Raw genomic sequence first — 18,878 nt, forward strand, 5'->3', positions numbered from 1 at the left:
TCTCCAATGTCCCTTTGGTTTTAAAAATCCTGTGTTTTTCAGTTTATCTCAACAAACAGTGCAAACTTTCCATTCAGTGATAAAGGACAAGAATTTCATTCTCATGAAATAGTTCTAATAATTGGCCCTGAAATATTTGAGTAAGTTTTCATGACAGTGTTCTGAATTGCATGAACATGACTAAGCATAGGAATTCATATAGAGCATTTTTATGTTGCTTCTTACTTTGCTGTGGTTTGCCTCCCATTTATGTGCCTGCTCTTTTTTTAAAAGAATTTTTTTTCTTTCAGGATGTAACATGATTATAAGGGCTTAAACTGTTTGAACATGGTATAACTAGGGCAATAAACATACATGCTTAGCTAGATATAGAAATGATGCAATTGTTCAGTTAAATATTTTCTAAAGACACTCCTCTGAAAGAGTAAATGAGCTGTCTTGGACTCATTTGTTAAGAGTTGTGGATAGTTACCAATAGTTTCCAGTCATAAGAGGTAAACCTGGAAATTAAAGAGCAGAGAAAAGAGAAAGGATGTTTCCGATTATGGACTCACCTGTTACAGCTGCCTGATCTCTAAGAAACATGTCAAGTGATGCTCCTCTGCCAGAATGTTAGCTTTGCCAAAGAATGGAGCTCTGTGGGTGCTTTGGATCTCCTGTGTTTTCATCTCCGCGCTGGTTCAGCAAGGAACCGGAACCTTTCAGTGTGACAGTGGGGTCTCCTTGCCTCTTGACAATGTATGTGACTTCACAGATCAGTGTGGTGACATGAGCGATGAACAGCAATGTAAGTTTCCTTTCTCTCCTTCCTCTAAGTCCTGTCCACCTTTAATCCAGGGGCTGCTGAGTTGCCTGAGGAAGCTCAGCTAGATGCCTGATTCTGTAGAGTTCATTTATATGACTTCAGTGTTGATCAGAAACTAAAAGACTCTTTTTCAGACATAAAGAGCAGACTTATGGGCACAGGGTGGGGATGGTGAGGATGGGATGAACTGAGAGAGTAGCATTGAAGCATCATCAGTTCAGTCGCTCAGTCTTGTCCGACTCTTTGCGACCCCATGGACTGCAGCATGCCAGGCTTCCCTGTCCATCACCAACTCCCGGAGCTTACTCAAACTCATGTCCATCGAGTTGGTGATGTAAAATAGATAGCCAGTGGAATGTTGCTGTATGATAACAGGTAACTGAAATCTGGTGGTCTGACAGTCTAGAGGGGTGGTGTAGGATGGCGGGAGTAGGAGGGGGTTTCAAGAAGTAGGGCGAATACATGTACCTATAGTTGATTCATGTTGATATGTGGCAGAAAGCAACACAATATTACAAAGCAATTATCCTCCAGTTAAAAATAAATAAAGAAACAGATCCACAAATAAAAATAAGTCTACTTAAATGTTATCAAATTGCTAAGATTTTACTTGATGGGATGTATTTTGAATCAATTTTTACTGAGTATAAAGAGGGAGTGAAATGCAAAAAGGTAAGTTTAATGTTGTTATCCATGAAACAAGATTTTTAAAAACTTAGTCGTGTAGTTTGAAAATGCTGTGATGGAAATTATGAGCTTAAGTTGGAATGTAGTATGGGAATATTTAATATGAATTTAAGATTGAGTGAGGAGGTTTTATTTTTGCTTATATATTCCCACCATGTGAGTTAGTACCTTTTGTACACAGAGCATAACTGATGAATATCCTTTGATTCTAAGGGAGAGGAAAGAGGGGAAGCTTCAGAGAGTTCAGGGCCTTGATTTGGATCCTGGGTCAACCATCTGCTAATCGTGTGATCTTGAACCTCCAATTTGTTATAAGAAGTTATAAAATGAAATAAACTGATCTTCCTGGTGGGAAAATGCTCCTGGTATAACATTAATAAAAAGTTCACTTAGGAAGATACAGGTAAAGGCATGTATGTTTCTGTAGTTTCCATTACAGTATCACATCCTGAAAATAGACTGCATTTCCTCAGTGGAACGAGTGCCATTCCTACAAGCAGTCACCTTTTATAAACAACATTTTCATACAATTAAATGGGTCCGTTATTGGTTTGTGGTAACCCTCAGATACCTGGAGGCACTAACTCTAGTATTTTAGAACAGTTTACTCAAACATACTTTCTGTTTCGTGTTCAGATACCATCTTAATTAGGCCTTACAAAATTCTTCATTTTCTTCTCCTACATAAAGCTCTACATATTTGCTTTTGCTTTGTTGGAATTTGTAAATTCAATTGTTACTACAAACAACAAGAAAAGTGATTACTGAAAATCTTGTCTTAGAAGGTGAGGGATTTTTCTCCTACAGTTTGTGGTTACAATCAGGCTGTTAGGAACTATTAAACACAAAGTGCAATGAAAGAGAGGGATTCATTTATATTTGTCCAGTTTACCCAGAGAGGCCACCTGTGGACGCACTGCCGTTTCTTTGGCCTGTCTGGCAGGAGCCATTACTATTCTTTGAGCAGCAAAGGGAAACTACTTGGCTGGTTTGACCAGAAGTGCAAAGTCCCTTCCATTAATAATCCCTCTGAAGCTTCCTTTAGCACGATTGCTCTGATAACATGAGTGGTTCTGCTTTGAGGAAAAGGTTAATGCGAAAGAAGAGGAGAGTTGCTGAGCAGGAAAGATCTGGCTGCGTGAGAGATTCTAATAACCCCAGCCTGAGAGAAGCATGAAGGGATGGATCTGTCGAATAAACAGATTTCATTTTACATGTTACCCTGGGGAAGTCACCTCTTGGCTTTTTCGCTTTTCATTTTCATTTCTGAGAAGTTCCACTTTGGTATTTTATTTAAAATGGGATAACCGTAGATAGAATTGACAATCCCTTTAAAGCATGAGTTTCTTTTGTATGCCACAGTAGAGGGAAAATATTGTGGAGGAATCATGATAGCAAAGCAGTTTTTCTCTTGAAAATTTGCAATGCTAAACTTACAGATAAGCCTTTTTTTTCTAAAGCTAACTTTATTATGATGTTTAAGCAATCACATTTTTGGGGAAAAAAGCAGTCTGTGACCCTCTTTAAAATCCAAATAATGTGAGCTCTAGAGAATGGATTAATATAATTTTTTAAGTGAAATTGGCATAGTTAAAATTCAGATGCAACTAATTCTATTAATAATTTTTTGAAAATTTTCTTATTTTACATGATGGTCCTATTTTCAGAATATTTGGATGTATTATTTTAACTCAGTATTTTTTTAAGATAGTAAGTTTAGAAAGACTAAATCTTCAGAATGAAATGTGTATACATGATATTTAGCAATTAAATTTTGAGCAAGAAAAATAATTTTGGGGTATAACAATTATATGTTTTTAATGTTGACAAGAACTTCCCTTTACTAGAATTTATCAATATCCTGAGCCTGGGAAATAAATCTTGTGGTACTGCTCTAGGTATTTTTTTGTTTTAATTATGTTTCTCATGTCACATTGTCTGCCTCATGCAGTACCCCATTGCCTGGTCTTCTTCATTCTATTACGTTTCTATTAGTTTAATTAAACTAAACAATAGTTTCTTTTTTAGCAATCATGCAAAATTATTTGATGTTCAAAGGCTTTATTGTTTTATTTTTACTCAGCGATAAAACAGTAATGTTACTTATGTTGCTATCATTCAGATAACAAATCAACCATAAGATAATAAACTATACTATTGATACAATGTTGAGGTATATCCCATGCAGTGGGTCTCTACTACTGGAATACTACCAGAAAATATTCTTAGATAATTACTTGAGCATACCTAAAGTTAGTTTTAACATTAACTGTTACATACATTTATGTTTAGAGCTAAATTTATCATTGACTCAAAGTGGAAAAATATATTCAGTTATATAATTTCTCTCCTACATACATGTCTTGCTTAAGAATACTTCCATTTGGTCTCTTTTGTTTATTTTGATATGATGAAATGTATCATAAAGTTTTAAAGTATTACCTAACTTCTTTTGAAAACTTTTTGGATTTAGGAATTTTTCAAAAAGTATTTACTTCACATAAATTTTTGTATGTGAAATGTGTGAAAATTACCTTAGAGGTACATTCTGAAAATCTGAGAGGTGACAGTGTTTAGCCAGGTGATATTAAGTACAAACATTTTTTCTTCAGTAGGATGACATAAGTGTCAACTACTTTTAAAAGTAATTATAATTGTAGAAGTTCATTGAAGTACATGAAGATAAACATTAATAGAGTGAAATGTGAGTTTTCATGTGCGGTATTTATCTTACCACTCCGTTGAATGCAAAATGAAGTTTTCTCTATGCAAGAGTGATAACTTTCCATTAAAGGTCCCATATTCACCATTACAGACAGCGGTGAAAAGTAATAAGATCTTTTGGCCAAACTGCTGCTCTGAAGTAGAGAATTGTTTGTAAGCAGCTGTATAACCTTTATAATACTCATGTAATACTACTGCAGGCTGGAGTAAATGCCACACATAGTCAGTATTTCTGTAGAAATCACCAGACAATTAAACGCAGAGAATTCCTTTGAATTTTGCTAATCTTGAAACAGTATTACAGTTAAAATAATGATTTGGAAATCTGTTTTTCATGTGTCACTGATGATATCTGTGTCAAATTCTTGCTGAAGATGTGCTTAATGGCTTGAGATTAAAGGCAACTATATGACAAGATTCCAACCTAAGTAATATTAGATAATTCTGGTGTGAGCTATGAAACTTCTTATTCCATTTGCTATCATATACCTTTCTGAATTAGGATTTTTCCTATTTTTGTCTCATTGAAACTATTAAAATTAATTTAGTGTGAAGTATAAACATTTCCCTGATAAAAATTAATTAATGGTTTCAAATTGCCCAGCCAAATAATAGCACTCTTTCATGGAAATTTACTTTTGATAATAATTAAAATTTACTTTTATTTAATTGGAATATTTTGAATGTATTTTTATCTTTTGCAGGAACTGGCCATTAATTTTTAAATTAAATGAAAGTAAGGGAGATAATTCTTTGTGAAAATTTTTTATATGTTTTCTACATGAGGAAAATCATCCTCTTAACAGTAAAATGTATGTAAAATTTTGTGACTGAGTAATATATAGCTTTCCTCAAAAAGGAATGAGATTAAAACACTTAATCTTGGACTAGAAGGAAATTAACCTTAACACACTAATGGCTATATATGAAAAATCCACAGCTAACATTATACTCAATGGTGACAGACGGAAAGCTTTTTCTTTAAGATCTGGAACAAGATAAGATGCCCTCTTTAATCACTTCTGTCAGCATAGTACTCGTCCCAGTCAGAGCAATTAGACAATAAAAAGAAATTAAAGCCATTAAAACTGGATATGAACACAAAAAATTATCTCTGTTCACAGAAAATGTGATCTTAAATGTAGAAAATCCTAAAAAGTCTATGAAAAAAATGTTAGAACAAAGAAACAAATGAAGCAAAGGTGCAAGATTCAAAATCAACATACAAACATTAGCTGCATTTCTGTACTCAATGAACCATCTGAAAAGGAAATTGAGAAAAAATTCCATTCATAATAGTGTAAAACAAAATAAAATACCTAGGAATAAACATAACCAAGGATATGAAAACTAAAAATTGTTGGCTGGAAGAAATTAAAGAAGACCCAAATAAATGCAAAGATATATATTCAGGGGTTGGAAGAATTAATAGTATTTAGATGTCAGTAGTACCCAAGTATCCTCCAGAAGATGAATGAATAAATGAGATGTGGTAGATACATACAATGGAATATTGTTCAGATTTAAAAAGGGAGGACATTCTGACATATGCTACAACATGGATGAACTTTGAGGACAATTATATTAAGTGAATTAAACCAATTACAAAAAGACAAATATTTTATTCCACTTTTATGAGGTACCTAGAGTAGTAAAGTTTATAGACAGAAAGTAGAATGGTAGTTTTGAGGAGCTAAGGGGAGGGAGGATGCAAAGTTTTACTTGGGGGAAATGAAACAGTTGTGAACTTGGAGGGTGATGATGGTTGCGTATTAGTGTGAATGTATTTGTTACCACAGAGCTATACACTTAAAATGATGCATTTTATGTATGTCTTGGCACAATTTTCTAAGAAAAGCAGGATTTATTAAGGAAAGACTACAACTCTGCCTCATAGAACTTTCAAGAGGGAAAAAATGTGCATTATTAGTATAGGTCCAGGCAAAACTGTGAAATAAAGGCCTTCTACCTCTCCTTTTTAGAATTTTCCTAATTCTTATATTTTCTGTCTTCTAAGAACTTCATTATTGTGATGACCTACTCATACTAAGTTAATCCTGAATTCTGCATCAAATTCTTCACCATTACCATTATTAAATTTTTTTCTATTCCTTTCCATTTTCTCAGAAGCATGCCCTATGTTAACTATCAATTGAGGATATTTTTTAAACTATTTTCTCCAATTACGGTGTTAATGATCACATCTTTGAATGGCTCTGCAGTAAAATTTTAATGAGAGAATATGGTATGGTGGAAGCCAATTCAGAAGATAATTGGGTCTTCCAAGCAACCTCAAAGGACAACATAGAGACAGTCTCTTTTTGACGATAGTACACTTGACCTGTGGTATCACAAAATTAAAAGCAAAATGAGGAATTTCTCAAGTTCAGAAAGCTCAGGAACATGATTCTCTGGATAAGTTCCTGCATCCATTCCTTCTTGTTCCATATCCAGTCCAACCGCAGCATTGCTGTAATAGAAGATAAATCTCCACACAGATTTTACTATAGCAAGTACTGTCAGATTTGAATGTAGATGGGTGGCATATGAGATTATAAAAGGAAAATCAACCACAATTCAAGAAAAAATTGTTCAATTGGCTGAAAATACCCAGTTCTCTATTGGGAGAAAAATGAGTACTTAGAAAATTTTCTGATGGATTTTTTGAATAACCCAGCAGTTATGAGAAGTTCATGATTGCTTCTTTTTAATAAGAATGAGTTGAAAAATGTATACTCATTAGATTCATGCTGTAACGAAAGGATCCCCTGTTGAGACTATTCTGGATTAAAATGTTTTATTTAGCTACTTTGTAGCTCTAACACTTCAGAATACATCATCATTATCCTTGTTTATTAAAGAGAACAAAAGCATTGAAAACAAACATCAACTAAGTAATTTTAATGCAAGGTAATTTCTTGGTATTTAAAAACTGACATCTATTTGAGAATGTGAATATATTTCATACACATAATTGTTGAAATACAGTGATAAAAATACTTTTGTGAATATTTTGTAATCAGAAATAGATCATTGGAAACATTGCTGGGTGCTGAAAGAGGCTTAAACAGATACATATTTATGCAGGCTATTGCATAGCTATTTGAATGACACATACACATTTATATACAAATAGCATCTAATTTAGTTCATTTTCTGTTCAACTAGAGTCTCGGATCAGTAGGAGCCCATGAGGTAATAACTCAGATATTTCAGCAATTCTCAACATTTCAAAGGCCTTAAGGCAACTGTAAATTTAATCATAGTATGATTCACAGACTAATCACATTTTTTAGTTTTTAAGTAGAAGGACATTTCTTCTACCTGGAAATATTGGCTTCCCCAGGCTGAGTAGAAACTCTGACTGACAGACCTTTAAATCTAGGTCTTTGGTAAAAATGGGTTAGTGGATTAACAATGAGACCTTAGAGTTTTAAGAATTCAGGTTTTTTAGTCAAAAAAGACCTGGGTTCCACTCTTGGCCCCAGCATTCACTTGCTGCCTGCTTTGTAAGATTGTTGTAAAGAGTAAACTGCTGGACGTAGAAAGCCTATCACTGACCTTCCTCAGTAAATTGTACCTGGAAGATTCCCGTTAATATTACAGAATACAGCTGCTTTGTAAAATCTTTCCATTAGGAATCTAGGACTAAAGTTAATAAAATAGACCATTGGTAGTAAAGCAGGTTTAGCTAATGTTGTTTAAAAGTGTCATTTCCAAATTGGCTCTTAGTACTCACATGGATGATCTCAAGAACATGCACCAGACATATTACTAAGTAATATTTTGTCCAAAATATGATTAAATAAAAATTAGGTTTTTGTGACTGGGTTGCCAAGCACTGTCTTATCTGTTAATCAGAATAAGCACTGTGGCTAATGCAACCAGTCAGGACAAGAACAAACTTGTCAAAGGAAAAGCACCGTTACTAAGAGCTGCAACCCAGGGATGGTATATTTGTGGTTGAATTAATCTATTTTTTAGAGAATGACATTTGCAGATGTTGCATAATGGAATAAAGCCCACTCTGGATGATTATCATGAGCAACCAGGTGTCCAAATCCTTTTCTTTCTCCCAAATCTGTTGGATCACTTGTACCCAGAGAAAATGAGGGGGAAAAAAAAAACTAGAAATACCTTTTGTGTGTGTGATTAAAAATACATTGTATCATTAGATCTTCATAGAAATCATTCATGGGAGAAAAGGATAGGATGTCACTATTTTAGTTCCATAGGTGAAAAAAGGGTCTTGGTGTGGTTAAGTGGTTTAGCTAGGCCCTCAGTAAGAGCAAAATCAGGCTCAGGTCCTCACTCTTATGACCTCACCTGCAGCATTCTGTCTGTATGATCACACTGGATTTTGCGTGTGGGGATATATTTGAATGTCATGTGCAGAAAACCTTTGCATCGATAAAGTAGACTGAAATTGTGAAAAACTATCACAATTTGTTAATCTCTATTTGTTAATAGATAACAATTTGTTAATCTCTATCTGCCATTTATTCCTAAGCTTTCTTTTTTCATGTATTGTATTATTTCTTAAGAAGACACATGGGGTTGTGGAAACTTATTTCTTTTCTCTCTCATTAGGCTCGGATTATGAAAGATGTGATTTTGAGGATGGGCTCTGTAGTATGATACGAGATCAGAGTCTGCAACTTGGCTGGACAAGGAGGAATGGGATGATCGGCCAGTCACCTCCATTTTATGATCACAATGGTGATATGTCTGGTAAATGCTTTGAACTTTATTATTCATTTTTGTCAAATGGTTGGTTAGGACAGTAGTCTTGGCTGGTATTGAGAGATTATGATTATAATGTCTAATTTGATATCTTCTTTAACCATATTCAAGATATTTGTGATTCTAAAGTGTCATATTGTTGTTGTTATCTGGTTGTTAAATCATGTCTGACTCTGTGCAACCTCATGGACTGTAGCCTATCAGGCTCCTTTATCCATGGGATTCTCCAGGCAAGAATACTGGAGTGGGTTGCCATTTCCTTCTGCAGGGAATCTTCCTGACCCAGGGATCAAACCCATGTCTCCTGCCTTGCAGGTGGATTCTTTACCACTGAGCCACTCAGTACCTAAAATGTCATATTAGATACTTATAATTGGGTTCCTGAGATCCCAAAGGACTATCTAGATAATTGGGATTTTCTAGCTATTTTAACTCTATCTGAAAATTGTGAAATTTAAATGTGACAATCCTACATAAATTAATTTGTCAAATATCTTTGCTTTTGACTTGGTTGAGTGTAGTAATGCTCATTTTCTTTGGCTGTCTAGAAAGCACTGATGGGTTGACCACTGGCCTTTGAGTTGGCTCTGGACCCAGACATAATTTGTTCTATTTGTTCGCTAATGAACTTCACTCATTCGCCATTTTATACCAGGCAATTAAGATATTTAGTGGCAAGAAATTGACCCTGTGTCTGCCTTCATAAGATGGCCTTATACGTGATATGGAAAGAGGTAATCTTTTGCCTGGAATAACTAATTGAAGGCTGGTGGCTTCTTAAAGTTTGTATTTCTCTCAAATAAATGTAATTAAATGTTATATATGAATGTTTCCCTAAAGATAACTTTTTCTTTTTGGTTGCACCATGCAACTTGTGGGATCTTAGTTCCCCAAACAGGGATCGAACCTGGGTCCATGGCAATGAATGCCCAAGTCTCAACCACTGGACCACTGAGAATTACCTGCTTAGAGATAATTTAGAGCAATTGGATATTAACTGTTTGGAAATGTTTACATAAATATACATGTAGATGTAATCCCAGCGTTGTCACTTACTAACTATATAATCTTGAGCAATATACTTTGTGAAGACTTGGTTTATTTGTGTCCTCTTTGATTTCTTTCACCAGTGTTTTATAGTTTTCTATATATAGGTCTTTTGTTTCTTTAGGTAGATATATTCCTAAATATTTTATTTTTTTCATTGCAATGGTGAATGGAATTGTTTCCTTAATATCTCTTTCTGTTTTCTCATTGTTAGTATATAGGAATGCAAGGCATTTCTGTGTGTTAATTTTATATCCTGCAACTTTTCTATATTCATTGATTACCTCTAGTAATTTTCTGGTAGAGTCTTTAGGGTTTTCTATGTAGAGGATCATGTCATCTGCAAACAGTGAGAGTTTTACTTCTTCTTTTCCAATCTGGATTCCTTTTATTTCCTTTTCTGCTCTGATTGCTATGGCCAAAACTTTCAAAACCATGTTGAATAGTAGTGGTGAGAGTGGGCACCCTTGTCTTGTTCCTGACTTTAGGGGAAATGCTTTCAGTTTTTCACCATTGAGGATAATGTTTGCTGAGGGCTTGTCATATATAGCTTTTATTATGTTGAGGTATGTTCCTTCTATTCCTGCTTTCTGGAGGGTTTTTATCATAAATGGATGTTGAATTTTGTCAATAGGCTTTCTCTGCATCTATTGAGATAATCATGTGGTTTTTATTTTTCAATTTGTTAATGTGGTGTATTACATGGATTGATTTGTGAATATTGAAGAATCCTTGCATCCCTGGGATAAAGGCCACTTGGTCATGATGTATGATCTTTTTAATATGTTGTTGGATTCTGTTTGCTAGAATTTTGTTAAGGATTTTTGCATCTATGTTCATCAGTGATATTGGCCTGTAGTTTTCTTTTTTTGTGGCATCTTTGTCTGGTTTTGGTATTAGGGTGATGGTGGCCTCATAGAATGAGTTTGGAAGTTTACCTTCCTCTGCAATTTTCTGGAAGAGTTTCAATAGGATAGCTGTTAATTCTCTAAATTTTTGGTAGAATTCAGCTGTGATGCCGTCTGGTCCTGGGCTTTTGTTTGTTGGAAGGTTTCTGATTATAGTTTCAATTTCCATGCTTGTGATAGGTCTGTTAAGATTTTTCTATTTCTTTCTGGTTCAGTTTTGAAAAGTTGTACTTTTCTAAGAATTTGTCCATTTCTTCCAAGTCTCTGCTAGAAAGCCACAGTTATCAAGACAGTATGGTACTGGCACAAAGACAGAAATATAGATCAATGGAACAAAATAGAAAGCCCAGGGATAAATCCATGAACCTATGGACACCTTATCTTTGACAAAGGAGGCAAGAGTATGCAATGGAGAAAAGACAATCTCTTTAACAAGTGGTGCTGGGAAAACTGGTCAACCACTTGTAAAAGAATGAAACTAGAACACTTTCTAACACCATACACAAAAATAAACTCAAAATGGATTAAAGATCTAAACGTAAGACCAGAAACTATAAAACTCCTGGAGGAAAATATAGGCAAAACACTCTCTGACATAAACCACAGCAGGACCCTCTATGACCCACCTCCCAGAATATTGGAAATAAAAGCAAAAATAAACAAATGGGACCTAATGAAACTTAAAAGTTTTTGCACAACAAAGGAAACTATAAGCAAGGTGAAAAGACAGCCTTCAGAATGGGAGAAAATAATAGCAAACGAAGCAACGGACAAAGGATTAATCTCAAAAATATACAAGCAACTCCTGCAGCTCAATTCCCAAAAAATAAATGACCCAATCAAAAAGTAGGCCAAAGAACTAAACAGACATTTCTCCAAGAAGACATACAGATGGCTAACAAACGCATGAAGAGATGCTCAACATCACTCATTATCAGAGAAATGCAAATCAAAACCACAATGAGGTACCATTTCACACCAGTCAGAATGGCTGCTATCCAAAAGTCTAGAGGCAATAAATGCTGGAGAGAGTGTGGAGAAAAGGGAACCCTCTTACACTGCTGGTGGGAATGCAAACTAGTACAGCCACTATGGAGAGCAGTGTGGAGATTTCTTAAAAAGCTGGAAATAGAACTGCCATATGACCCAGAAACCCCACTCCTGGGCATACACACCAAGGAAACCAGAACTGAAAGAGACACGTGTACCCCAGTGTTCATTGCGGCACTTTTTATTATAGCCAGGACATGGAAGCAACCTAGATGTCCATCAGCAGATGAATGGATAAGAAAGCTGTGGTACATATACACAATGGAATATTACTCAGCTATTAAAAAGAATACATTTGAATCAGTTCTAATGAGGTAGATGAAACTGGAGCCTATTATACAGAGTGAAGTAAGTCAGAAAGAAAAACACCAATACAGTATACTAATGCATATGTATGGAATTTAGAAAGATGGTAACGATAACCCTGTATGCAAGACAGCAAAAGAGACACAGATGTGTTGAACAGTCTTTTGGACTCTGTGGGAGAGGGAGAGGGTGGGATGATATGGGAGAATGGCATTGAAATATGTAAATTATCATATGTAAAATGAATCGCCAGTTCAGGTTCGGTGCATGAGACAGGGTGCTCAGGGCTGGTGCACTGGGATGACCCAGAGGGATGGGATGGTGAGGGAGGTGGGAGGGGGGTTCAGGATGGGGAATACATGTACACCCATGGAGGAATCAAGTCAATGTATGGCAAAACCAATACAAAATTGTAAAGTAAAATAATAAATAAATTTTTAAAAAAGACTTGGTTTACTCAATTCTAAAATCTATCTCGAATCAGATTTAAGAGCTAAATAAGATATGTTGAGTAGAACTTCTCATAAACTATGTGATACAAAGTTGATATTTAGTGTATTCCTGAATAATTTTGGTGTTCCTAATTTTAACTCTTAAGTAAAATGTTTACCTTCCTTGACTTTGATGACAAAAATAAGTTTTAAAAAAGAATTTTCAACCATTGTTAGGAAAAAGCCAACTTTTTCACCACACCACCCTCACCACCCCCCTAAAAAAGACCAGTTCACAAACAGGACCAGTGATTCATGGTAATACATAAAAGTTTTATTGTGAATTCAGTTGAACTAAATGCTGAGCTGGAGGGAGCACAAGCTGGAATCAAGATTGCTGGGAGAAATATCAATAACCTCAGATATGCAGATGATACCACCCTTATGGCAGAAAGTGAAAAAGAACTAAAGAGCCTCTTGATGAAAGTGAAAGAGGAGAGTGAAAAAGTTGGCTTAAAGCTCAACATTCAGAAAACTAAGATCATGGCATCACTCCATGGTCCCATCACTTCATGGCAAATGGATGGGGAAACAGTGAAAACAGTGGCTGACTTTATTTTTCTGGGCTCCAAAATCTGCAGATGGTGACTGCAGCCATGAAATTAAAAGAAACTTGCTCCTTGGAAGGAAAGTTATGACTAACCTAGACAGCATATTAAAAATCAGAGATATTGCTTTGTTCACAAAGGTCCATCTAGTCAAGTCTATGGTTTTTCCAGTGGTCATGTATGGATGTGAGAGTTGGACTATAAAGAGAGCTGAGCACCAAGAACTGATGGTTTTGAACTGTGGTGTTGGAGAAGACTCTTGAGAGTCCCTTGGACTGCAAGGAGATCCAACCAGTCCATCTTAAAGGAGATCAGTCCTGAGTGTTCATTGGAAGGACTGATGTTGAAGCTGAAACTCCAATACTTTGGCCACCTGATGTGAAGAGCTGAGTCATTTGAAAAGACTCTGATGCTGAGAAAGATTGAGGGCAGGAGGAGAAGGGGCCGACAGAGGATTGAGATGGTTGGATGGCATCACCAACTCAATGGACATGGGTTTGGGGGGACTCTGGGAGTTGGTGATGGACAGGGAGGCCTGGCGTGCTGCGGTTCATAGGGTCACAAAGAGTCGGACACAACTGAGCGACTGAACTGAACTGAGATGGTGACACTGACTCTGGTTCCCAATGTAATACCATTTCCCTTTTAGAACCTCCCCACTGTTTCTTCCTTGTCCTTATAAGGTTTTTCACAGTGTACTTTTACTTACCATCGTCTCCATCATGGGCAGAAGACTTGATACTCTCATTTTATGTCATATGTAGCTCTTAGTCTATTCTTGCTTGCCTCTTTGTCTGAAAGTTAGACAACATCAGAATCTCTATCTCTTTTCTGTTCTCTTTTTCATCCCTCTTTTTTTCCTTCCTTCTATCTATTTTCTCGTTTTGCCCTGCTAATTTTTTGATAGCCTAGTCAAGAGATAAAGTGGGATCATTTATATCACAATTGAGATCTTATACAGGGAGACACTCTTTTATCTGTATCACTTGGTTTGACCTCAGATCTCTGGAGTCAGACTCTTTGGGTTTGAACCCTGGCCCTGCTAACCTGCTTACTATGTTGTTTCAGTTTCCTCATCTGTAACATGGAAATAATAATATAAGCCAAAAAGGGAAAAGGAGGTAAAAATATTGATTAGCATAGTAATGAACGGCTAGTGATTTTAATAATAGTGATGTGTCTCATAACTATGATTAAATGTTAAAATATGAGTATTTCCCTAGAGATAATTTTAAATAAGCAAATGTTTTGCCTTCAGATATAAAGTGTTGAAAATGTTTATGGAAAAATAACTATGCTGAAATCTTGTCTTAATTCAAAAATCCTTATTTCATGAGTTTTAATAAAATTTTTGACTAACTTACACATGAAATAATTTGCCCGTGTTCCAGAATAAGTTTCATCACATAATCAATGCCTTGAGAAGTTTTCTGAGCTAAGTTTGAAAATCTGTTAGAACATTAAAAGCATCACTGTGCTGATATTTGAAGTCTACTAAAGCTTGAAGCAGAGTAATTAAGATGTAGTACTGATTTTTAAAAGTATATAAAATTGCAATTTGATAAAATAATATTATTACAAAAATTCAAAAACATCTTTGCAATTACAGTAACACTTTTTTAAAAGGATGGGCTATAACAATTTTTCTTGTAAGAGTATAAAATTTTTTCTATTCTATATAAATATAGAATAATTGTAGAGTTCAACTGATTGTAAAGGTGATACATGAGGTTTTTAAAATGTACAATTATCTGTAAACTTAAAGTGTATAGGCTTATCAAAGATAAAAAAATTATGAAAAGTTAATATTTCCTTTTATACCACAGATTATTTTCCTTATTTGGATGTTTAAAATTAGGTTTAAATAGAATTATGAGAACTTTTGTTATTTTAACCAATTGTTAAACTGGTCTAAAGTCCATATACTGTATTATGAAACACACTATTAAGCAGTATCCAGTCTTTTCATTTTGTCCTAGGAAAGTGTGATCATAGTTTACAACTGAAATTCCTTTGCTGTTCTCCACAGACACACCCGCAGGATCCATTTCTAGAGCATTTCTTTGGTCATCTGGGATTGTTGGGCAGTTTAGTCAGTCTGTTGTTGGCCTCAGATGTTATATACTGTTCCAGGCAACTATAAAGTTAAAATATTTGCCATTTGTTGTTTTCAACACATGCCTACTATGGGGAGTCTATTTGCATTGGGCAATTTTAGACAGCCTTGTAAGTGATGGCTTTCAGGAAACATGTATGCTCAGTCACAGCTAACTCTTTGCTAGCCCATGAACTGTATAGCCTGCCAGGCTCCTCTGTCCATGGGATTCTCCAGGCAAGAATACTGGAGTGGACTGCCATTTCCTTCTCTATCAGGAAACACCACTGAGGTCAAATAATGATAATTATTTGGTAATGAGGCTGAAAGAGTTTTAGCTTCATTCTGCTCATTCCTATGGTTGCCATACTGCACCAGAAATGCAGGCTGCCATTTTTTATAGCTGCTACGGGGCTTGAGAGTGGGCAATGGGAATAGGGCAAATTGAAAAAAAAAAAAAAAAAAAGCCTAAAATTTATTGAAATTCATTTTTTTTAAACTGAGATTCAGTTATCTATTGAATAAAAGTTCTCCAGTTCTCTAAACTTTATTACGGTCATTTTGCCAATATTTTCATTGCTTTTATGGAGGAAAAAATTTTCAGAAATCTTTGCATTGGCAATTTTGTTAATATCATCGTCATATTTTTGTATGTTTTATGATTTCCTAAAGTGATTCACCTACCCCTTTATCACTAAAGCAGACTTAAATTGACATGGCAGCATTTATTTACACATTGCTAGCAACTATAAGGGATTACTGTTTGAGAGTATCCTTTGACACAGTTTTAGCAAATATTATGTGGCTATGTTGACTTGTGAATTTAATGAACAGGAATGAGCCAAAACTTGATTCAATAGAAATGGAATTTAATAAGTAGAAATTATCATCTTGAAGGACTTTGTATGCAAGACTATTTTACCTCTGTTATCTGAACTGAGCCATATTTCTGTCACAGATGAACCTACTTTTTCTTTTCCAAAGTTTTAATATTCTAACCTTTGCCTCATGCCTTGGAGCTTGTCACAGTGATCCATTCCTGCAGCCTGATTTTTTTTGGATAGAATCTCACTGTTAAAATAGCCAAGTTTTTGAGTTCCTTTAAATGCATTGGTTACTATGCAGCACGCAATCGGATTTATATTTATTCTGCTTGTATTCATTACTATTAATCACTTAGAACTTGGAAAATGGAGGAAAGGCAAGACCTCCTATCAGTCATTGAAGAAAGTGAGACTCAAAATTCTATCTTATCTTTTCTGAGGATCAAGGCTGGTGGAATTCACTGCCAAAATTATTGAATTTAGCCTTCAAAAACTTGATTCATGGTTTTTATTGCTTTCATATTTTATATACTTTTTTGTCATCAATCTTAAGTTTATGTTGGAGTTTTATTCCTACACTTACCCAGCAACTAGGAAGAAAAACCCCTTTAATGTAAACTTTTGAGATTATAAATGAAATCATGTCATCTTATTTTATAATTTCAATAATCCTTATTTTATAATTTTAATAATTCTTATTTTATAATTCTAATAGTTAACAACTTCATCAAAGGGCTATTTTAAATGTTTTAAAGATGTGCTATGCAGTTGCTTTTATGGATGCAAGCGTAAAATGGAAATTTATGAATCAGATGAATCAATTCAGTTCAGTTGCTAAGTTGTGTCTGACTCTTCGAGACCCCATGCACTGCAGCATGCCCAGCTTCCCTGTCCATCACCAACTCCCAGAACTTGTTCAAATTCATGTCCATCAAGTCAGTGATGATGAATAAACTGAAACAAATATGGTAGAGGTAAATAGACGACATGTGATGATGACAATGATGTGTGTATATGTGATATGATACTACTAGTCTCCCTCAAGGACTAAGAATGGTGTGTGGATAGAACATTGAGAACCTTTTTAAAAAATCAGCTTTGTAAGTCCCTTCTTGATGGTGAGAGTCAGTGGCAACAAAGGGTTTCAGATGAGGGAATGGGCCTGTGGAAAAATTTTGCTGCCAGGGATCTGCTTCTTTCTTTTTTAATTATAAACATGATAACTAAGGCCCCAGGGAAAGCAAAAGAACTTTCTATACTTTGATATTCTCCAAGGAATATCTCCAGCTATGAATTAAAGAAATTCTATGCTGATAGGGAACAATATAAAATTGAGCATGCAAGAAGAGTGGATATATGCATAACTGATTTACTTTGCCTTTGGACACCTGAAACTAACACAACATTGTGAATCAACTATACTCCAGTAAAAATGTTTTAAAAATTGTGTATTAAAAAAATACTTGTTATTGTCACTAAATTAGAATTAAAAGTTAAAAAGGTATTGCTGTATTGGGTGTAGTTTGAACACTTTTTTACCCCATGAAAAGAAAGCTTATTACTAGAACAAATGCTGAAGGATCTTAAGTTGTTTCTGAATTTAAACTCTACTTTTTAATGATAAGCTGAAGATTACCATTTAATTCTGGACACAATACAGAATAATTCAGTGTCATAAAATGTACTAAATGACAGTTCTTATTTATAACATACCTAACTTAAATATTTATATAATTTATTATTTTATTGAAAATGCTGTTCTATTACATAATGGCTTAAATGTATCCATCTGATTTTTAAGACCAAGCTTTGAAAACTAAATATGGTTAAGTAATTTCCTTGACAAATGAAAATAACTTTTTCTGTATGTATCACAAATGCTTTTTAGTAGCTGAATGTTTATAAGCAATAATCATGGGCCCACTGAATAGTGTTACCATTTGTATTGCAAACAATTTTATTTACACGTCAGACAATATATCCATATGACTCATTATGCTCATTTGATTTTTCACTTGCTTAACATTTGCTTTCTGTGCTGAATATGAAGCAGAAGCAAGCTAATGATTGTTCACTTGTATCACCATGATGCCAACTCCTCATCTAAATTATGTTTATGAAATTTTTCCAGGTAGTACATTCTCAGAAAAATTTTCTGTTATTTCAAGGATTTCAGTTATGCCTCTGACTATATCTATAAGCAATCATTAATGTTCTTTTTTTCCACTTAAGTAGGGTAAATTTTAGAAAAGCTGTAGGGAATAAGAGGTTTTGTAGGTTTCATAATTAAGTCTCTCAATGATGTGACAATTAAATTTAATTTCCAAGACAGCTTTAAAATACCACTAAATAACTTGGGTAGATAGACCTTCACAATCATCATCAATGTCATTTTTTCATTCTTCTTGAGAAATGGGGGTTTACCAATTAGGGTAGGAGGAAATAGTGGTTCCCAGATAATACACTATAACCCTGTCAAGCATTGCAAAAATTTGTGAAAGCCCAGAGAATATCCTGTATTTATTTTATAAGCTTCTAAATAGTGAGTTCACTACTATTCAACATAGTTTTGGAAGTGTTGGCCACAGCAATCAGAGCAGAAAAAGAAATAAAGGAATCCAGATTGGAAAAGAAGAAGTAAAACTCTCAC

General features: G+C 34.8%; 1 protein-coding gene across 1 annotated transcript in view; it reads left to right on the forward strand.

Annotated features, from left to right (window-relative positions):
- The first annotated feature begins 578 nt into the window (after positions 1 to 578).
- Positions 579 to 18,878, forward strand: part of MALRD1 (MAM and LDL receptor class A domain containing 1) — a 518,391-nt gene continuing 500,091 nt past the window's right edge. Inside the window, exons 1-2 of the mRNA XM_020872693.2 lie at positions 579 to 787; positions 8,807 to 8,947. Coding sequence (XP_020728352.2) covers positions 610 to 787; positions 8,807 to 8,947 — 319 coding nt within the window. The 5' untranslated portion in view covers positions 579 to 609. The remainder of the gene's footprint in view (positions 788 to 8,806; positions 8,948 to 18,878) is intronic.

This window comes from Odocoileus virginianus, chromosome 9, assembly GCF_023699985.2.
Source record: "Odocoileus virginianus isolate 20LAN1187 ecotype Illinois chromosome 9, Ovbor_1.2, whole genome shotgun sequence".
Classification (NCBI taxonomy): Eukaryota; Metazoa; Chordata; class Mammalia; order Artiodactyla; family Cervidae; genus Odocoileus; species Odocoileus virginianus.